This window comes from Panthera uncia, chromosome E1 (genome assembly GCF_023721935.1).
Source record: "Panthera uncia isolate 11264 chromosome E1, Puncia_PCG_1.0, whole genome shotgun sequence".
Taxonomy (NCBI): Eukaryota; Metazoa; Chordata; class Mammalia; order Carnivora; family Felidae; genus Panthera; species Panthera uncia.
Window position 1 is genome coordinate 43,043,978 of NC_064814.1, and position 22,484 is coordinate 43,066,461.

At 37.1% G+C, this 22,484-nt stretch overlaps 1 protein-coding gene and 1 non-coding gene across 3 annotated transcripts in view; both read left to right on the forward strand.

The window, feature by feature from the left end:
* The first annotated feature begins 7,132 nt into the window (after nt 1-7,132).
* LOC125927778 (U6 spliceosomal RNA) lies at nt 7,133-7,239 on the forward strand. Its single transcript, XR_007459454.1, has one exon. It is a non-coding gene; the product is annotated as a U6 spliceosomal RNA (small nuclear RNA).
* A 2,234-nt stretch (nt 7,240-9,473) lies between these two features.
* The window catches only part of GOSR1 (golgi SNAP receptor complex member 1), a 48,482-nt gene continuing 35,471 nt past the window's right edge, over nt 9,474-22,484 (forward strand). Inside the window, exons 1-5 of one of the 2 annotated variants that reach the window (XM_049637977.1) lie at nt 9,474-9,581; nt 12,318-12,438; nt 16,518-16,605; nt 16,987-17,094; nt 21,334-21,425. In XM_049637977.1, the coding sequence (XP_049493934.1) occupies nt 9,551-9,581; nt 12,318-12,438; nt 16,518-16,605; nt 16,987-17,094; nt 21,334-21,425 (440 nt within the window). In that variant the 5' untranslated portion in view covers nt 9,474-9,550. The remainder of the gene's footprint in view (nt 9,582-12,317; nt 12,439-16,517; nt 16,606-16,986; nt 17,095-21,333; nt 21,426-22,484) is intronic. The other variant, XM_049637978.1, reaches the window with a different exon arrangement.

The following is a 22,484-nucleotide window of genomic DNA, read 5'->3' on the forward strand; positions in this document are numbered from 1 at the left end:
TTTTCAAAGACAACAGACCAAAAAAAATTATTGTCCCAATTTGAAAGCTACGTATTTAGTTTTTCTACCTGTGCTAAGGGGAAAAAATAGTACCAGGCTAGGAATACAGAGTGTTACCTGTAGAATGTTTTTGTCTTCACAAATTGACTTGAAAGAAAGCTGTTTCCGAAATAATCCCATCTTACAGTAGTAGCCACAGTTCTCCTTTCTGTTTGTGGCTCAGCTAGATTGCTATATGTCCAATCATTTCACAACAAACACCACAAAGCTGGCCACTGAAAAGTTTATGTATGCATTTCAAACTTGTTTGTTAAAAAGTTTATCCTTTTTCCAAATAAGCCACATTCTATAATGTGTCCTGCCACCTTAGGCACAGTGGTGATGAATTCACTGTCCCCTTTAAATTTAGCAATGATTCGTTGATACTGCTGGTCTAATAGGAATAGGGAAAGCAAAGTTATATAAAAATATGGGTTCTACTGACAAGGAACTCCTAGTCCAGACCAGAGAAATAGAAATGAAAATATGCTTTACTTCCACAGTGATTGGTTCCTCTAAAAAAGAAAATCTGTGTGGCAGGGGAAGTATAACATGGAGATTCGAACGTGGACTTTGGAGCCGGACCGATCTGTGATTGATTCTTTGCTCTACCACTTGCTCCCTACGTGACCTTGCATTGTACAAGTTTCTCCACATTCTCTAAGTCTTAATATCTCTGCCTGTTAAGGAGTAATACCTGATAGGATTGTATTGACGTAGTATTTAACTCAGAATTGAATGCCCATGGTAACCAGCATCATTTTTCTTCATTTGTCTGATCTTTTGAAAGAAAGGTGTTTTATCAAATATATGAACAGAGATCTGTTTACAGGTGGTCATTTTAACTTAGAAGAAATCCCTACACATGAATACTAAAAAAACAAAACAAAAAAAAGAGCTATGAAATTTTCCATTATGTAGTTCCATAGATTGTCTATAGCATGGCAGTAAAGTTTTGAAAATTATGCCAAATGCTTCAGATTTGTTTTTAAATGAAATTAGATTGTATTTATGCCTATTCAGTGAAAAGAGCCTTACTTAATCTGCTACAGGAAATCCGAATAGTGATAATGGTTCTTTTCCCCTCAGTGTTTGAAATGTTTTCCTGAATTTTTTGTCAGGAGTTTTCTCATAACTGATCAAGAACCTTTTGGTTTCTACCATAAATGGTAATCTATCAGTGATGTTTCATTTTTCAGGTTTCTAGAAGCTAATTGTCCTCAGCAATTAAGCATGATGCTCAGTGCTAAATGAGCACTCAGTTATGAATAAATGCCATTGTGTTAGGCCTTCACCTCTAATTCTCACTTGAAGCTAGAACACCAACTGATTGTATGCTGTTTATTGCAAGCCTCAGATACATGCATCATTAATTATTACCCACACTTAAAAGCAATGAAATCAGCATACAAAGCCCAATTTTAACTTCAATATTACAGTTTCCACCTACATTCATCAGTAGAATGTTAAAAACAAGCATGTTATTTCTTTTGCACTTTGTCTGGAGTCAGATGGAATCCTATTCCCTATTAACTGCATAGACAAATGTACACAAGGCAAGCAAGGAGCAGAAAGTTGTTCAAGTTTAGAGGCCAGGCTGGACAAGACTGAATACAGAAGGGTGAGAAGATTGAAAGTGTGGTAATTGGAAGTGGGAGTATATCGAGATGATTACCTCCATGTCAGCAAAGACAATTTATGGATTCAGTTAGAAGCAATAGGAAAAGGTTGTGTTGCAATCAAAATGTAGGTGGAAAATAGTAGCCGATGGAGAAATTTAAGATGGAATATGTAGAAAGAGATTGCAGCTGAAGTAGAAATTGTTATAACATGGGTTATATTCTGTGACTGTCATCGAGATTGACCAAAAGCAAAGGGGTCATGGGGAAAGATCTAGATTGCTAGATCTGAACCACTACTATTTTTGAGTTTTTGAAGTTATTCCAATGTATATAATTATTATTGTCTATTAGGTATTATTCCAGTAGGGTTGTTTAAGATCAAACAGGCTTTTTTTTTCCAAGAGTTTGAAAGATGTGAGGTGCCCATAATAATTGATCCTAAAGATAGAGAATGGGATAGGTGGAGAGTGGGCTGATTATGGTAATGGGTGAATTGGACAAGTCGTGGATTTTTTAGAAAATAATTTTAGAATAGTTTTAGGTTTACAGAAGAGTTGCAAAGATAATGTAGAATTGACTACTGGGTTTTTACTTGGAAGATGTGGATGTCCAGAGGGCAACAGGGGAAGGGTTGTATATATAGTCTTGTATTCAGCAGAACTTGAATGGAACAAAGGGACTGATCACAGCAAATAAGGTGTCTAGAATCTAGCCAGGCAGGCACAGCCTGTGTGGTCCTGGCGTCACGCCATGTGGTACTACCTCTAGGTAACTGAGTTAAACTCAGTTCTTCTCTAGAGGAAGGCATTTCCATCCTAGATTTGGAGGAGACCTCTTGATTTTTCAAGGGCAATGACCAAACATGGGCAAAGATAACCAAGCACGTAGGGAAATAAGACACCTCCAGTAAGAAAGCAGAAAAAGTTCTATGCTGGTTTCAGATGCTGACATCTGAAAACACTGTAAAACAAATATACTTACTATTTTCAAAGAATAAAAGATAAGCCTGAGACTATAACAGGAAACTATAAAATAATAAAACTTCCAGAAGTGAAAGTACAGAAGTTAAAATGCACAGTTATAATGGCAGATTGGACACAGAGAAGCAATGAACTTGAAAATAGATCCATAGAAACTCTCTCTTATGCAGCACAGAGACAAAAAGGTAGAAAATATGAAAGACAGGGTCAAAGTGTGGACTGAACATAAGACTAATACATGTTTGATCATCAGTGTTCTAGAAGAAAAGGGGAGAAAGAATAGAACATAAACTATTTTGGTACAATGATGCAGAATTTTCCAAAATTGATAAATGACATCTGTAGATTTAAGGCACTCAATCTAAGCAAAAAAGGTAAGCGCCAACAACTAGGCACCTCAGTGAAGCCGCTAAGCACCAAAGACAAAGAGAAGTGGTCAGAGAGAAAAGTTAACTTCAAAAAATAAGCAGTTAGACTAAAAGATTAGAGACTCACTCCCAACAGTGGAAACCAGAGTACAGTAAAATTATACTTTGAAGGTGCTGGGTAAAACACTAAATAGCTTCCAACATAGAATTCTATATTGAGCAAGTCATTCAAGAATAAAGGTGAACGACCAGGTAGCTGAAGACATTGGTGAAGCCCAAGCTACCTGTCTTCCAATATTTCATTGCAAAGTAATGCAAAAAACAGGAAGGAAAAATTAAACCTACACAAGAGTCACACTCTCAGCATAACCTGAAGTCAGAGAATTTCGAAATGCCAAACTACCTGAATAAAATGAGAAAAATCATCAGATCTCGGCACGTACTTCCATATGCCTGCCCCAACACCACACCTGTGCGAGGCTTTGTGGAGAGAAGGCAGATGGAGATGAACAGCAAGAAAGAAAAGAAGGGCCTAATGTTAGTCTCAAACTACTGCCAGAAGGACCAAGTCCACCTTCAGTCTGAATGGTCTAAAAACATGTCCAAGTAGATCAGAGTACAAACTATAGAGAAGAGGCTTCAAAGTGAGCACAATTCAAAGGGGGCAGGCATGATTTAAAGGGACAGCTTTGAAACACAGAGCTTCTGGTGAAGGAAAATTTAACAAGTGATGAGAAAGAAAAGAAGCAAAGAGGAATGTTTAAGAGTCCTGCAACTTACAACCTCTCCCTATCACCAAAATAAATCCATAAAAAAATCTAAAGTACCTGGATTTTGCTAGATTGATGGAAGAGACCTCAGCCATGAAGCATGAAAGTACAAATGACAGATATGGATATTGACAAAGAAAAAACAAACTTGTCACCACTCGCAGATTTGATTATGCATGTGAAAAATACAAAATAATCTACAAGTAAATTAGAAATAATAAGATAATTTAGTTCTACTTCCAGCTATAGATGAATTGGCTTGAAACAAAAAGAGCTTCCCTTCAGGAACAATTAGAAAATCTGGATTTAAAAACAAAACAAAACACTTGTTTGAAAGAGTGAAGAACTACTAAGGTAACAAGGACTTATGGGGTCAAGATCCTAGAGCAAAGGGAATTTAGAGGTGAACATGACAGTCAAGTTTCACCTTGAGGGATTTGTTGATTCATAACTGAATCTGAGAGTCATAACTAACTGAGAGTTACAGGTATGTAGTAGCAGAGAGGGCAGGCAAGAGGCAGAGAACCCAAACAGAAGCTGTAGCCAGTATCACTGGGTCGGGGGAAAATATGAATTCAGCACTTGTCAAGGAAGGGGCACTGGTCAACAGGCTTTCAGTTAGGACACTTGGGTGGCACATTAGAAGTAAGGGCAAATTAGAAACGGACCAATTTTTACAAACCCAGAATCCTACTTGGTAAAAGTCCCAGCCCATACTTGAGTAAACTGGTGTGCCACTACCTGAACTGCTTGTGTGAAGTGCAGTAAACTGTCTCTGGAAGAAGATATCATCTGGGGCCTCAAATGATTACTACAAATTTTAATTTAGAATATATAGCATCCAATTGAAAGTTATTTTTATTGTCAAAAGACACTATCAAAAGATGAAAGATGAAGAGAAAAAAATAGAAACAGTTCCATAGGAGTTACAGATTTTTCATTTATCAGAAACTTAAAAATAATGGTAATGAATAAATGCAGAAAGAAAAGATGAATTTTAGCAAACAATTAAAATGTATTAAAAATTAAATGGAAGTTTTTCGATTCTGGACAAAATGGAGTAGATGTATTTCTCTTCAATTCCTCCCACTAAGCACAGAAAGGGTGGAGAGACGGAGGCAAACCAGTTAGGGACCTCTGTACCCAAGAAACGACATGTGGTGAATTCCTTGGGTTTTCTTTCTGCCTCATATATCCCATAGTGGGTGTTGCATTATATATCCCATAATGGAGAAGCTGGCAATCCAGAGATGCCAAAGGGTGCAGACAGAAAAACCCCAAAAGAAAATGCTTCTGTAGCCAAAGGACACCGGAAGGGGCAGCCTACGAAGGTGCAATAATTTTAGACAATAATTGCACCGCTCCAGCCAAATGCTACCAAAAACAAACAAACAAACAAACAAACAAAAAACAAGGCCCATTTCTACCCCTTACAGCAATGGCTGAGCAGGAAGCCTAGACTCCACCCTCACCTGGCTGTAATAAAGCCAGGATGGGTGGGTAGTGTCAAAGAAGGCCCAGGTGGAGAGGCAGGACCTCCACACAGCACAGTGGTAATGAGGCCCCCGTCATGGTGTCACTGAGGGCCATCTGTGGAAGAGTAACAAGGCACCCCCACCCACCACCTGGGCTATCAACAGAGGCCAGGGGAGAGTCTGAATTTCTTTACTTCAACCTGGTAGTAACAAGGCAGTTCCCCACCACCCCCACCAGCACAATGTCAGAGGAGTTCTGCTTAAACAGAAGCTTTAAATAAGATTCAGGGTCTTAAAATATCAAGGATTACAACTTAAAAATCATTAATTATACCCAGAACCCAAAGAATTTCAACTTGAATGAAAAAAAAGATAATCAACAGATGTGAATATCAAGATGACACAGATGTTGGAATTATCTGATAAGGACATAATAAATATATTGTAATGAGCAATTATAAATAAACTTAGAACAAATGATAAAAAGAGTCTCAGCAAAGAAATAGAAGGTTTGTCTAGGTGCCTCAGTTGGTTAAGCATCTGACTCTTGATTTCAGCCCAGGTCATGATCCCAGGGTCATGAAATTGACCCATACGTCAAGCTCCATGCTGAGCGTGGAGCCTGCTTAAGCTTCTATCTCTCTCCCTCTCTTTCTGCTCCTCTAACTAACTTGCATGTTCTCTCTAAAGTTTTTTTTTTTTAAGAAAAAAAGGAAATAGAATATATGAGGAACCAAATGGAAATTTTAGTTCTGAAAAATACAAAAAATGAAATGAAAAACTCAGTGAATGGGCTCGCTATCAGAATGGAGGGAAGAGAGGAAAGATATGCTTGTCAGTGAACTTGAAGATAGAACATGGAAATTACCCAATATAAAAAACAGAAAACAGAAAGAAATTAGTAGAGCCTCAGGTATATGTAGGACACTAACAAAAGATCTAGCATTCATCTCATCAGAGTCCCAGAGGAAGAGGAGAAACAGTATGGGGAAGAAAAAGTAGTAGAAGAAACAATGGCTGAAAATTTCCCAACTTTGCCAACTGGCATGAACCTAGGATTCAAGAAGCTAAAGAGGATAAAACCAAAGAAAACCACCTTAAGATGCATTGTAATTACCTTTCTGAAAACAAAAGAAAAATTTTGAAAGCAGTGATAGAGAAAAGACACCTTAGCTATAGAGGAAAAACCATTCAAAGAACAGCCAGTTTCTCATCAGAAACGTGGAAGCCAGAAGAAATTGGTACATTTTTCAAGTGCCAAAGGAAAAAAAAAATATGAACCTTAGCTTCTATATCTGGAAACAATATCTTTCAGGAATGAAGGGGAAATCAAGATGTTATCAGATGAAGAAAAACAAGTAGAATTTGTCTCCAGCTGACCTACTCTTTAAAAAAATGGCTAAATGCCATTTTACAAAGCCATAATCATCAAGACAGTATGATATTGACACAAAAACAGACCATACACCAATGGAATACAATAGAGAACCCAGAAATGGACCCACAAATATATGGCCAACTAATCTTTGACAAAGCAGGAAAGAATATCCACTGGAAAAAAAGACAGTCTCTTTAGCAAATGGTGCTGGGAAGACTGAACAGCAACACGCAGAAGAATGAAACTGGACCCCTTTCTTACACCATACACAAAAATAAATTCAAAATGGCTGAAAGACCTAAATGTGAGACAGGAAACCATCAAAATCCTACAGGAGAAACAGGCAGCAACCTCTTTTATCTCAGCCACAGCAACTTCTTACTTGACATGTCTCCAAAGGCAAGGGAAATAAAAGCAAAAATGAGCTATTGGGACCTCATCAAGATAAAAGTTTCTGCACTGCAAAGGAAACAATCAACAAAACTAAAAGGCAACTGACAGGGCTTGCTCCGGCAGCACATATACTAAAATTGGAAGGATACAGAGAAGATTAGCACAGCCCCTGTGCAAGGATGACACACAAATTCGTGAAGCTTCCATATTTTTATGTGGATCTTGAGAAACTCAACAGCAGACCATGGGGGAATGGAAGGGAAAAAATAGTTACAAACAGAAAGGGAGGAGGGCAAACCATAAGAGACTCTTAAATACAGAGAACAAACTGAGGGTAGATGGGGAGGTGGGGGAGAGGGAAAATGGGTGCTGGTCATTGAGAAGGGCACTTGTTGGGATGAGCATTGGGTGTTACACGTAAGCGATGAACCATGGGGATCTACCCCAAAAACCAAGAACACACTTTACACACTGTTATGTTAGCCAATTTGACAATAAATTTTATTTTTAAAATAAATTTTAAAAAATTTAATAAAAAAAAGGCAACTGACAGAATGGGAGAAGATATTTGCAAATAACATATTGGATAAAGGGTTAATCCAAAATCTATAAAGAACTTACCAAACTCAACACCTGAAAAACAAATAATCCAATGAAGAAATGGGCAAAAGACATGAATAGACACTTTTTCAAATAGGACATCCAGATGGCCAACCAACACATGAAAAGATGCTCAACATCACTCATCATCAGGGAAATAAATGCAAATCAAAAACACATTGAGATACTACCTCACACTAGTCAGAGTGGCTAAAATGAACAACTCAGGAAACAACAGATGTTGGTGAGGATGTGGAGAAAGGTGAACCCTCCTGCACTGTTGGTGGAAATGCAAACTTATGCTGCCACTCTGGAAAACAGTGTGGAGGTTCCTCAAACAATTAAAAATGGAATTACCCTACAACCTAGCAATTGCACTACTAGGAATTTATCCAAAGGATACAGGAATGCTGATTAGAAGGGGCACAGGCACCCCGATGTTTATAGCAGTGCTATCAACAATAGCCAAATTATGGAAAGAGCCTAAATGTCTATTAACTGATGAGTGGATAAAGAAGATGTGGTATATATATACACAATGGAATACTACTCGGCAATGAAAAAGAATGAAATCTTGCCATTTGCAACAACGTGGATGGAACTAGAGGGCATTATGCTAAACAAAATAAGTCAGTCAGAGAAAGATACATGATTTCAATCATATGTGGAATTTGAGAAACTTAACAGATGACCATAGGGGAAGGGAATGAAAAATAAGATAAAAACAGAGAGGGAGGCAAACCATAAGAGACTCTTAAATACAGAGAACAAACTGAGGGTTGATGGGGTGGGAGTGGAGGGAAATGGGTGATGGGCTTTGAGGAGGGCACTTGTTGGGATGAGCACTGGGTGTTGTATGTAAGTGATGAATCACAGGAATCTACTCCTGAAGCCAAGATTACACTGTATGTTAACTAACTTGAGAAAATACATACATACATACATACAGCACACTTACTCAAAAAAACGACTAAATGAAATTCTTGAAACAGAAATGAAATGATAAAAATGATAAAAGAAGGAAACTTGGAACGTCAGGAATGAAGAAAGAAAAATGGAAAGAGTAAAGTAAGTGTAAGTACAGTCATCTTTCCTTCTCCTTTTGTATTCTATAAATTATGTTTGACAGTCAAAGCAAAAATGATAACATCTGGTGTGGTTCTCGATGAATGTAGAGGAAGTCTTAAAAACAGTCATAACTGGGAATGGGTAAACAGACAGGTATCATTTAAACACCTTTACTGGAGGTAACTTGTACATTTCACTAGAACTGGTAAAATGTGGACACAGGTCGACTGTGATAATTTACGTATCTAGAAAGGGTGGCTTTGGAAGGCTGATTTTGACAGGTTGAGGGTGAAGGATAAGGTACATAAAAGCAGCATACACTTTCTAGATTTGGCAGCTGAAAAAGAAGAAGGCTGGGACTCGAACTGCTGTAGACAGGAGAACAGGCGGCCAGTGGAGAAGAGCACTTATGTCAGAGTGGAATAACTAGGCAGAGAGAGGATGGAAGGGTTGGCCTTGGGAAGAAAAGAGCCTCTGGCTCTGAGAAGGGAAGAGGTTGGCCGAAGACACCTATTGAGAAAAGGTGAGGAAAACAGGGAATTATGTCTAATGATGACTTTCTTCTCAGTCAAGCAGGCCCCTGCTGAGAGAGAGGATAAGCCGAATCGAAGGCGATGATACAGGTTAGGTGTTCCGCCCGAGGGTATGAGCTCCAGGACAGACATTCAGGGAGTAAAACTCGTTTTCAGTCCCACTGCTCAAAAGCTGTGAAATGATAATTGACCGCCAGGTGGCGGTGTCTGTGGAAGCTCACGTATCCCATCGGCCCTGGCGCCGGGGCGGAAGAAGGTGTGGAGCTAATTCTCTGATTCGCATCGCCTCTACTCTCCTATCCCGACTGACGTTGGATAACAAAGATGGCTGCAGGAACCAGCAATTATTGGGAAGGTAAGGGCGAGCGTTACTGTGTGGGTCTCGCCGAGAGGCAGAAGGGCTGGGTGAGGACGGGTCTTGGGGGAGGTGGCAGAGAAAAGAGCCTGACCTCCGGAGTGGCCGAGCCAACGGGTGAGGCTTGTCTAGTGGGAGCCCCGGGCCTGGGGGCTGAAGAGACCGAACGGTCTGGGGCAAGGGGTTACCTGAGAGGCTTCGGGACCTGGAGCAGGGGCTGGGCGGAGAGAGCTGAGCGCGGATTCAGAAGCAGAGGGTCCTGAGCCGCTGGAGGAGAACTGGGTTGAGAGGCTAAGCGAACTTGGGCGAAGGGGCTTGGGGCACGAACTCTGAGAGGAGACGAGTTTTGAGCGAGAATATCCCAAGCCCAGGAGGCAGGAAGAGTCAGCGTTTTAAGAGTTGAGGTCACTGTTGGACAATTGAGTAGGATAAGGGAAAGAAGGAACTTGTCAGTCCGGTCCATCGGGGGAAGTTGTATGAACGAAGTGTCTCCTACTGGGTCCCCTTGGCAGCTTCAGGCTGCGACTTCGAGGATTGGGTGTCGAGTCGCGTTTGAAGGCAGAGGAAATAACTTTACCCTCTGCTGTAGAGATGAGTTTGTTATAAAGAGAAAGTTGAGAGAACCCCTGTGAATTGCAAAGATTGCATTTGCTATATTTCTGCCAAAAAACCGTCTTGAGATTTGACAAGTACCTTTATTTACTGAAAATATGTTCTGATAAAGCGGGCTCATGTAAAATTCACTCCCGGACCACGGCAACCAAGGATGAGTGAAGGCTCATCTTTTTCTTTCAGTTGCCTCTTTGCTTTATTACAACAGAAACTACTCACTGAATCCTTTTTCTCTTTTAACCTATTTCCTGTTGCTACCCTCTGAAGTCTCTTGGAAACTACAAGTAACAGTATTGTCACTATCAGCCACTCGGTCTAAGAGCTTAATTCTAAGTTCATCCATACTTGCCTGTCATATTTTCTTTTCTTTCTTTTTAATTTTGTTAATGTTTATTTGTTTTAGAGAGAAAGAGAGAGACAGAGCACGAGCAGGGGAGGGGCAGAGGGAGAGGGAGACACAGAATCCCAAGCAGGCTCCAGGCTCTCAACTGTCAGCACAGAGCCTGATGCGGGGCTGGAACTCATGAACCGCAAGATCATGACCTGAGCCAAAGTCAGAGGCTTAACCAGCTGAGCCACCCAGGCACCCCTTGCCTGTTATATTTTCAAAATACTTTTATTTGATGTTTTCTACTAGGGAAGACAGTTACTAGTTACAGAGAAGCGTGGTTTAAAACGTGTATTTAAATGCCTATTTGCAATGTGTGTACTAGGTAGAAAATATTTTTAAATTATGTACAAGTGGCTATTGTTATCTTTAATACTAGTCATTAGGCTATAGTGGGTTTTTTTAAAACATTTTTATTTATTTTTGAGAGACAGAGAGACAGAGCATGAGTGGGGGAGGGGCAGAGGGAGAGGGAGACACAGAATCCCAAGCAGGCTCCAGGCTCTGAACTATTAGCACAGAGCCCAACGCAGGGCTCGAACCCACGAACTACGAGATCATAACTTGAACCAAGTCAGACGCTTACCGACTGAGCCACCCAGGCGCCCCAGGCTATAGTTTTTTGAAGCTCCATTCTATAATAATTATAGCAGCTTATTATTGACAACCTACTCTGTGCCCGGTACTTTAAGCACATGATTACTAATGCATAGAAAAACCCTGAAGGTAAGGAGTTTAAAAAACAAAAAGCTGAGGTTCATAGGTTAAGCAGATTTTCACTGAATCTCAGAGCCAGTTCTCAGAATCTCAGAACATTAGGCTTAGCTAAGATTCTAAGACTGTATTATACTGCTTCCTACTTCTGGTTGCTGATAAACATATTGAAATAATATTTTGTATTCCTTATTCATGAAAGATGAATCCTTACGATGTTCCTTTCTATACATTTCAGCCCTTTTATTTTGACCTCCACTTTACGATGAATGAGAGTACTCACATCTAGAAGTAGCTTTCCAGACTGTGGCTTCTCTCCCTCAACCACTAGGCCAAACTACTATACCAGTGTTTCTGTTTGCTTCTGTTCTTTTAAAACTTAGGCTCTTATTTTGTCATCCTTATATTTGACCTTGTCGATCGCATATTGTTTGTTGTTAATTTAAGCCCCTCTAAGTTTCTTTCAGTAAACTTATTGAAAGACCATTTTTTTAATCCTTTGTTAATGATTATTTTTTCTTAAGCCTCAGTTACTAAGTCATTCTAAGAATTTCATAAGCTTTGGAATATAAAGATATAGGAAAATCTCTGTCAAAAACAGTGATGGTTTTTCTCTTTTATAAAGTTAGTTGGTAAGTTGGTGTAATGTTGGTCATAAACCATACTCGGTTTCTTTATGATTTGTGTTCTCTTCTGTTTCCCGCCAAATTACAAAATTTTAGTCATTGTTACAGAAATAATCCAGGGATGTTAGAACATTTGTTGTCTAGCTGTCTTTGGAATACCGGTGAAATTTTTCACCTCTCCCTGTTTCTCCCCTTCTTGACCCATCTGAAGTTTAAATGAGAGACGATTTGCTTTTCTGGGTAAATCTTTGGTTTTCTTTTTTAACATTCTTTATGGGAGAAACTACCTCAATTTATCATTATTTTCATAGTTTGTTTCTTCAGAATAGCTGTGTGATTTTTATGTCTGCTGATGGACTCTGTGTTTAATTATTTGCTTTCATGATTTTGTTAAAGATCTCAGGAAACAGGCTCGACAGCTGGAAAATGAACTTGACCTGAAGCTAGTTTCCTTCAGTAAACTATGTACAAGTTACAGTCACAGCAGTACTCGAGATGGAAGACGCGACAGGTATAGGTACTACCAGATTCTGTCTCTTATGCCTTAAACCATATAATTTCTTAAAAGCATTAAAAAATAAACTAAAATATGTAATTCTGTAACTTGGTCTATTGGTGAGTTTTTGATATTTTTTTGTTATTGTTTATATTTTAGTGGTTTATAAAAATTCTTAACCCTTGAGACTAGCATTCATTTGGGATCCTTAAGTAAAGGTCATAAGGATGTCAGGAGGAAAATGCTAAGGCTTAAGAATGAGTTTGCATCAGAGATAAGTTTCTAGTTCAGCCAGTGTAAGGAAATGTGGTTGATTTTCCCATGTTGTCTGTCTGTCTATCTGTCTATCTGTCTTTCTTTCATTTATTTTTGAGAGAGAGACAGAGCATGAGCAGGGGAGGGGCAGAAAGAGAGGGAGACACAGAATCTGAAGCAGGCTCCGGGCTATCAGCACAGAGCCCGATGCGGGGCTTGAACTCAGGAGCTGTGAGATCATGACCTGAGCCAAAGTTGGATGCTCAAACAACTGAGCCACCCAGGTCCCCCCCCCCCTTTTTTTTTTAAGCTTACTTATTTATTTTGAGAGAGAGACAGCACAAGTGGGGGAGGTGCAGAGAGACAGGGAGTGAGAGAGAATCTCAAGCAGGCTCTGCGTGGTCAGCACAGGGCCCGACGCAGGGCTTTAACTCATGAAACCATGAGATCATGGTTTCAGCTGTGCCAAAATCAAGAGTTGGATGCTTAACCAACTGAGCCACCCAGACGCCTCTGCCCACGTTGTGTTTCTTATATCTTTTGATTGCTAAATGGATCTGAGAAACTACCCAAATGTAAAGTGTACATACTGCTATTCTGGTGTTTTAGAATGAATCTAATGCATTGTGTATCCTCACTGTTAATCATCCAAGCTATTTTAAATTTGGGGTTTTTTTTTTTGAGAAGCTTGCATACTACTGTATTGAACATATGGAAGATGTATTTTTATCTTTGAATCTTATGCTCACTTAGGCCATCCCCTTGTTTAAAAAACTGTTAGGAAATATTCACAACACTTAGGAAGGTATGAAGAATAATGGATCCTCATGTGCCTGTTTCCCACTTGAAGAAATAATCATTACCAATTCAGTTGAAGTCCCTGTTATCATCCCATTTTCTACTTCTCTGTAATCTACTCATTATGTTTGTGTTCCTAAAAAATTTATAGTATCTTACTAGTTATTTTGCAGCTCGTGTTTTTGTTTAACATTATCTTTGTGTTTAAGCTATGGATGCATTTAACTGTGGTATATTTATTTGCTACATGTAGTATCATATTGTGATAGTGTAATTGTGTATTATAATCTGTAGATGGACATTGTTTCTAATTTTTGCTAATTAATAATTTTAAGGGCTGACACAGTGTTCATCATGTATCAGGTACTGTTTTAAGAGCTTTATATGAAGGCTGGTAGAACATCTTTACCTATAAAAATGTTTCTGTATATCTAGCAGTGGAATTGCTAGTAGTAGAGCTGTTAGTTGTTATCCGCTCTTTATTTCCCATACTTTTCTGAGGATTGGCAGTGGGGTGGGATTATCCTCAGCTACTAAGAATAAAACAATAAATAAAACAATAAAACAATAAATAAATAAATAAAACAAAAACAAAAACAAAAAGTATCTGGATTTGAGCCCAGATCTTTGTATCTTCAGAGCCTATGCCCTAAACCTTTCTGTGCACATTCCAACAAAGACTCATTTCAACACTACAGCCAAAGTATTGCTTCTTTTTAATAAGGGCACATTATTAAAGAATTAAAGATAGCAAGGCCAACATATTGATTCTGGGACCTAAAAGTAAGCTGTTGGTATATCACATAGCTTTGATTGCATTCCATTGCTTTGGACTTGACTTAGCAAGTAAAGAAAACGAGTGATGTTCTTTTGTATGAGTAAACTTAAACTTATTTTACCACAGCATTTTTCCTGAATTTAAGTCTCCCATATATACTATGCCAGTGAGTATACAGTTTTAAAACTATGAATTGTTAAGAGATACAGTTACATAATGATTTTTCTATATTTTCTGTGCTTCGTGAACTTAATACTTTTACAACTCCTTTAAAGGGAAAACTATCTTGAAAACATTTCCTCAGAAATTCTACAACAAATTGGGACTGACTTTGTAGGTTCTTATAGCCTAACTCTCCTTTCAATAAGAAACGTAAGGCCAGGGAGGATCAAGATGCGATATACATTCTAAAGTGTATTATTATTGCCCAGATTGAAAGCATGTCATAATGCATAAACTCAGTGATGATCAGAATTCTTCGTCTAGGAGTAATTTTTTTTTTTTTTACTTTCTCTATTTTGAGAACTTTATGGTCAGTGAATCATCACACATCTATAAAATGAATTAAATTTAACTGAACCTGAATTAAATTTAACTGAATGGTGAATATAGAGATTGTCTTCTCATTCATTCAAGTATTTAATGAGTTATCTACCATGTGCCAGGCACTATTCTGGGTGCTTGGCATATATCTGTGAATAAGACAAGCAGTTTCCCTCTTCATGAAGCTTACCTTCTTTGATCCATTGTTTTTTTTCATATATCTGGTAGAGGAGGTTCAGCATTTTTGCCTGAGCACATTCTGAGAGATAACCACAGAACTTTGGGTTGGCCCTAACGTATAATAAAGAACTAGATATTTTGATATATTTTAAGGCAAGTAGCAAATAGAGATTTTTTTTAAGTTTATTTATTTTGAGAGAGAGAGAGAGAGAGAGAGACAGAGACAGAGGGAGAGAGAGGGAGGAAAGGAGGGAGGGAGGGAGGGAAGGAGAGGATCCAAAGCAGGCTCCCTGTTGACAGTGCAGAGGCCCATACAGGGCTCAAACCCACGAACCACGAGATCATGACCTGAGCTGTAGTCAGACACTGAACTGACTGAGCCACCCAGGTGCCCCACAAATTGAAATGTTTTAAGAAATAAAAATTTGGACCTAGTTAAACATCTTAAAGTAGAAGTCCTTTTTATTAGCTACTTTTTGGTTATTTGATTGCTTATTACTTTTGCTGTGAAATTGTATGTAGAAAAGGGAAATAGCTAAGGTACTTTTTTGATGTTAAACTGATGACTTAATCTGTTTTCATTCACCACACCCAAGCACTGTCACAGGACAAGCCAAAGTCTTCAGTAAGATTAAAGAGCATAGTCATTGCCTGAGTACTTATCTGTTTTCAGTATAACTGAGATCTCTTTTGAGATGCTCATAGGATAATGCATACCGTTTGCGGATCTAATGAAGGCTAGTGGTTTTTCTGAAGAGGCAAAACAAATTTTCTAGACATCTGGTTTTAGAATTTGAATCTGTCAAACATAAGTTTCACTTATAAAAAGTTAGTTTTTTTGACTGGTTATTCAGATTTTAGAAGAGCTCGCATTTTTTGTAAAACAAAACTGAAACAGTTTTGTAATATAAGTAGAAATGTAGAGAGTTGGTACTGAAACTTCCTTGCTGGACATGGCTATCTATATTAGACTTAAAGCCAGTACTGATTACTTAATAACTAGTTTTCCACGGATCATGTAAATCTTAATTGTATTTCTTTTCGGTAAGAGTCCAGCCAAGAAGAGAGAACTTAATTTGAGGAGCCATAATTGCTTAGGGGTAAAAATTTAAAAAACTATTCCCAAAGATCCCATAAAATAATCCATAATACCTCTTACACCTCCTTTTATATGTAGTACTACTTAGTTCTACAGTTCTGTTTCACACAATTTGTTCTTTTAGATTCAGCATTCAGTGGGCACTGCCATAGCTTAAGTTACTTTCATTTGGGAAATTATAAATAAGCATTTGGAACTTCTTTACATTATTAAGAGTAGATGTATTAAAGCTCAGAAAAATCATATATATAATTATATTTTATACTGAATTTAATATTTGGGACATGTGTGATCTTTATAGGAAAACTTCTATGAAAATTGTAGCTTCTTAAAAAATAAGTCTCTGGGATTCCACTTGACCTCTTTAAGAATCATCTTATTATTTTAAGTATGTTTTAAAGGATTCGGTTTAAGTAATGGATTCTCTTTACTGGTTCCTCTCTTTAGCTCTGACACAACACCCCTTTTAAATGGATCAAGCCAAGACAGAATGTTTGAAACAATGGCCATTGAGATTGAACAGCTTTTGGCAAGGGTAAGTACTTTCTGTGAAATGACTGTTTTGCTAGTTACTATGTTAGTCACTTGTTAGCTATGGTACTAGATTATATTAATGCAGACATATTTATTGAAATCACCTTTTCATCCAAGATATGTGCCTCCCCAGGACACTTGAATTTTCATTACAGCCATTCTCAAGTCTTTTGGGTGTTATTTTTAGCTTTATAGATTATTGAGGGGAAATACTGAATCCTTGCCTGTCGTTTTGTTTTTGGTTTGGGGGTGGTTTTTTATTTGCTTGCTGTTAGCCAGAAGCGCATACAGGCAAATATTTGACTTGTATCTCTTTATATTGCTTTTTAAAATATTTTATTGGTTTTCTTCTCCCTCCTTACTTCCTTCCTCTTCTTTTTAGCTTACAGGAGTCAACGATAAAATGGCAGAATATACCAACAGTGCAGGTGTCCCGTCTTTGAATGCAGCACTGATGCATACATTACAGCGACATAGAGATATATTGCAGGTAGTATATTGCACTGGAGATTTTTAAGTGATTGTAGTAGGTTTTTTTTTAATCCCTGAATAGAATGTATACACATGTATTTAAGAGATTAAAGGGAAGAATCTTCTGAAATGATAAATATTATGCTGCAGAAATTTGTCTTGTTTTACCTTTTTTCCCTCGGTAGAATAAAATTCTGAAAATGATAGCTCTTGCTTTTGCCTGGTAAAAATGAGTAATATTCATCACTAGGTAAATAAACTTCTATTGTGGAAGACCTTGCAATTTCACTAGCAATAATAGTGAAATAGCCAGCTGTCATGCAGAGGCCCTAATATGGTGGTTTGGAGTATACTTTCATCAGGCCTTGAAGATAATGTGGAAGGGAGGTAATACACTATGTTTAGTGTATTGTTTGAGAAAATATTAGAAGTGTACCAATAAAATGAAATAAATTCTTAAATATTTACATTCAGAGATGTTAAAAACATAGAGTAAAAATAGGAAGGCAAATGTTTTTAATGTTGAAAAAATTCAGCAACATTTTCTAATTTTAAAATATAGGAATAGGACACTTTATTTACCTAATGCAAAAATGTGCATGTCATATTAAAAGCTAGCATCACATTTAATGATAAAGTACTGAAAGCATTCCCTTTGAAGAAAGAAGCAAGATAAAGATATCCACAGTCACCACAGATGTTGAATATTGTTTTGGAAGTTCTTGGTGGTACAATTAGAGATATAAATAAACAAGATCTAAATAATGGAAAGGAAGAGGCAAAATTTGCATTATGTAGCAGTGAGAAAATTAGAAACAAATTAAGTAGGATGGTGGATTACAAATTAACATATCAAAGCAAGTAGTTTTCCTACATATAAACAATAACCTGTTAGAAAATGTAATAGAAGAAACTATACAATCCTTGTGTAAAAATTTAATAAGAATGACTAAGACTTGCATGTATAAAACTTTACTGAGGAACATAAAAAAAAATTTAATTAAAAAAATTTTTTTAATCTTTATTTATTTTTGAGGGAGAGAGAGAGGCAGAGCATGAGCAGGGGAGGGGCAGAGAGAGAGGGAGACACAGAATCCGAAGCAGGCTCCAGGCTCTGAGCTGTCAGCACAGCTCGAACCCACAAGCTGTGAGATCATGACCTGAGCGGAAGGCAGAAGTCAGATGCCTAAACGACTGAGCCACCCAGGTGCCCCCCAAAAGGATTTAATTTAAATAAGAGAAAAAATTATTTTGCCTTTGGAAAGAATATTTCTCTCTAAATCAGCCTATAAATTGAGTGCCTTCCCAATGAAAAGGGGCTTTTTTTTTCTTTTTTTCTTCTTTTTTTTTTTTTTAATTAGCAAAATGACACCAAAGTTCATTTGGATTCACAGAGATACAAGTATAACCAAGAAAAAAAAATGTGAAAATGGAGATAAGTAGTAAAGGATGACTAGTTCTACCAGATATTAAAACCTGTTAAGAAGCTAGAATAATTAAGACAGTTTGATTCTGGAGGAAAAAATATACCAATAGAACTGAATAGAGTTCACATGGAAATTTAGTTTCTGATAAAGGTGGTATTTTAAATCAGTGGGAAAAAGAGGGATCATAAAATAAATAGACCTGTAATAATTGGCTAATTATTTGGGGGGAGAAAACAAACTTGAATTTCTATCTGTCCTCTCACATCCAGAATAAAGTCCAAATGGATCAAAGATTTATATGTAGAAAAAGAAATTCTAAATGTTCAGAGTAAAGCATGGAAAATTATACATTTTGGGTAATAAAGAACTTTCTAAACAAGACCTAATAATGTAAACTATAACAAATGTCTAATTTACTTAATGTACAGAGAAATAATAGAAATAAAGAGATAACCTAGGGGTGCCTGGTGGCTCAATCAGTTAAGCTTCCAACTCTTGATTGCAGCTCAGGTCATGATCTCATAGTTGTGAGTTCAAATCTCTGTTAGTGCGGAGCCTGCTTGGGATTTTCTCTCTGTCCCTCCCATGCATTCTCATTCATTCTCTCTTTAAATAAATAAACTTAAAAAAAAAAAAAAAAAAAAGATAACCTAATAGGAAAATGGGCAAAGGATACTAACTGGCTGTTTACAGAAAATGTCCAAAACCATAAAAAAGACATTAAACCACATGCTGAAAGGAAAATATACCCATCAATATGAGGTATGATTTTTCACTTGTCAGATTAGCAAATGTTGAAACATATGTAGCACATTATAATAATACAGAAAAATGAGTCCCCATCACTGTTGCTGGGAACATAAATTAGTGGTCATTCTAGAAGGCAGTTTAGCACTATCAAAATTTAAATGTAAGATTCTTTGATTCAGTTATTCTGTTAGGCATTTACTCTTTAAATACACTTAAAAAAGAGAAAGAAATTTCAATAAAATATGTATCTAAGAATGTTTATTTTTCAAACAGCATTTTTTAAACCAGCAAAAAAACAACAAAAATGTTTGCCAGTAGGGAATTTACTAAATGACAGTCATAAGATAGAATTCTATATACCTATTAAAAAGAATGTAGATTTCTATTTGTTAATATGGAAAGGTTACTTGATGTTTTATGAACTACTGAAAAGAAGGTATATAGCAGAATACAGCTGACCCTTGAACAGTGTGGGGACTAGAGGTGCCAACACCCCACCTCTCCACTCCTGTGCAGTCAGAAATTTGTGTATAATTTTTGACTGCGTAAAAACTTAAGTACTAATAGCCTAGTATTGACTTGAAGCCTAACATAAACAATTGATTAACACATACGTTGTATGTTACACATATTATTCACTGTATTTTTACGATAAAGTAATTTAGAAAAAAGAAAATGTTATTTAAAAAATGATAAAATACATTTACAGAACTATACTATTAAAAATTCACATGTAAGTGGACCTTTGCATTTCAAATCTGTGTTGTTCAAGAATCAATTGTGGTATGATTTCTTTAGCATAAGTGAAAGAAATAATAGGTAAGCTTGTATATACAAAAACGTAGTTCCTGAAAGAAAATACAAGAAAGTGATAATAGTTATGAGCTGTAGAGCAGGATGGTTTTTATTTTTATTACTTTTGGTGCTCTTTTAGTATTCTCCCATGTTCATATATATTTTTGTTTTTAAATTTTTTTTTTTTTTCAACGTTTTTTATTTATTTTTGGGACAGAGAGAGACAGAGCATGAACGGGGGAGGGGCAGAGAGAGAGGGAGACACAGAATCGGAAACAGGCTCCAGGCTCCGAGCCATCAGCCCAGAGCCCGACGCGGGGCTCGAACTCACGGACCGCGAGATCGTGACCTGGCTGAAGTCGGACGCCCAACCGACTGCGCCACCCAGGCGCCCCTATATTTTTGTTTTTAAAGGGCAGTAGGGGCTTTCTGGGAGATTGGATTATGATTTTCATTTTCTTTATATACATCTCTGAATTTTAAAAAGTAATGAATATTCCTTAATAACTTAAACGTATGGTAGTAGAAAAAGAAAAAGGAAAATATTAAAGATTATTCATTACAATTCTTTTGGTTCTGTTTTTCCTTTGACTGGTTTAGGAATCAAATTTCTGTGGGAGTTCCAAAAAGATGAAATTTGAAAATAAGCCCCATTTGGTGTACACTAAAGAGTCCCTCAGATTTTATTCTAGGCTATTTGGAATCATTTTATCTTAAAATTATTTTCTTCTTCATAATTCTATCTCATAAGGTACTAGAAGATACAAGGATAGTGATCTAGTGCCACTATTACCCTACCACTGAATTGTTTTCATTTGAAAGAAGTTGGTCACTCTTCAGGAAAAGGATTATAATGTTATCTGTACTTCTTGACTGTTTGATTCTTTCTTTTTTTTTTTTTTAGAGGTTTATTTATTTATTAATGTTTATTTTTGAAAGAGAGAGAGAGAGAGAGCGCACATACAAGCTGGGGAGGGGCAGAGAGAGAGAGGGAGACAGAGGATCCAAAGCGGGCTCTGTGCTGACAGCAGAAAGCCTGATGCGGGGCTCGAACTCACGAACCATGAGATCATGACCTGATTCAAAGTTGGACGTTTAACCAACCGAGCCAACCAGGGGCCCTGACTATTTGATTCTTAAATAGCAGTCTTCTTGACAGAAATTTGTACAGAATTTCTTTGACAGAAATTCTTGTACAGAATTGTACAATGACAATACATAATGGGCTCAATAAAATGAAAATATATAATTAGCTTGTGTTGAGACTGGATGTTGATTTATTGCAGGATTATACACATGAATTCCATAAAACCAAAGCAAACTTCATGGCAATACGGGAAAGGGAGAATCTCATGGGATCAGTACGAAAGGATATTGAGTAAGTTACCTTTTATATTATTCTGTAGGATGTTTATTCACATTTAGGTTTAGAGCATATCTGTGATTAACAGCAAACTGAGTAGCAGAACCATGATTTGGAGTTCAAGGTTTCTAATTCCTATTTCACTGTTCTTTAAACATTGCTGCTATAATATGGATCTAATCCACTTTGCTGGACTTATCTCTAGTTTCCCCTAGTTTTATCATTGGCTCCTGCCAATCTTGACTTTACTCTTTTAATTTGGAGTCTAGCTTAGATGATATCTTCCGAAGTTTTTCTCTGATCTCTTAACACTCACCTTAAGAATTTCCATTAGCTGAAGCTGTCCATGTTTCCCTTTCTGATTACCACCTACCTCTCTACCCTCTCTTTTGCCCTAACAATTATGTGTGTGTGTGTGTGTGTGTGCGTGCGCGCGCGCACACACACGCAAAGACACATCTGTAACTTTACATATATTTTACATAATATATATATAAAGTAACCTTTATTTCTCTAGAATCTGAAATATCTGTGTTTTCTATGTTTTATTCAAACTTCATAGCCTTATGTCAAATTATTTAAGAACTCCCAATGTTTTTATGCTGATCTCAATCCATAATTTTAAATATTTGTTCTTCCATCCCTTTACCTCACCTTCAATAATATATTCTAGCGTTTCATATACACATTTAAAATATTTTTCGCCTCTGACAAGGTAAATCCATTGGGCCTCCAATTAAAACTGAAGACTTTCCACTTTTGGACTATCTATTGATGCCTATCATTGTCTCACTTGTGAGAAATTTATGACACTTTTCATAAGTAAGTGTGACCTTGTATTTCATAAACATGTCTAAGATATGCATTACCATATGATAAACTGATATGTATCATGTATATTCTGAAAAATGTTTTCCTAGATCTCCTTTATTTTATTACACCAGTAAGACAGTTCAGCAGCAGAAGTAATTTCATATTCACTGGATTCAAAATTTTTTGCTCAGAACTCTAATTGAGGATTATCTAATTGAGGATTAAACATAACTTTAATAGTTATGTTTCTGTCCCCCAGAA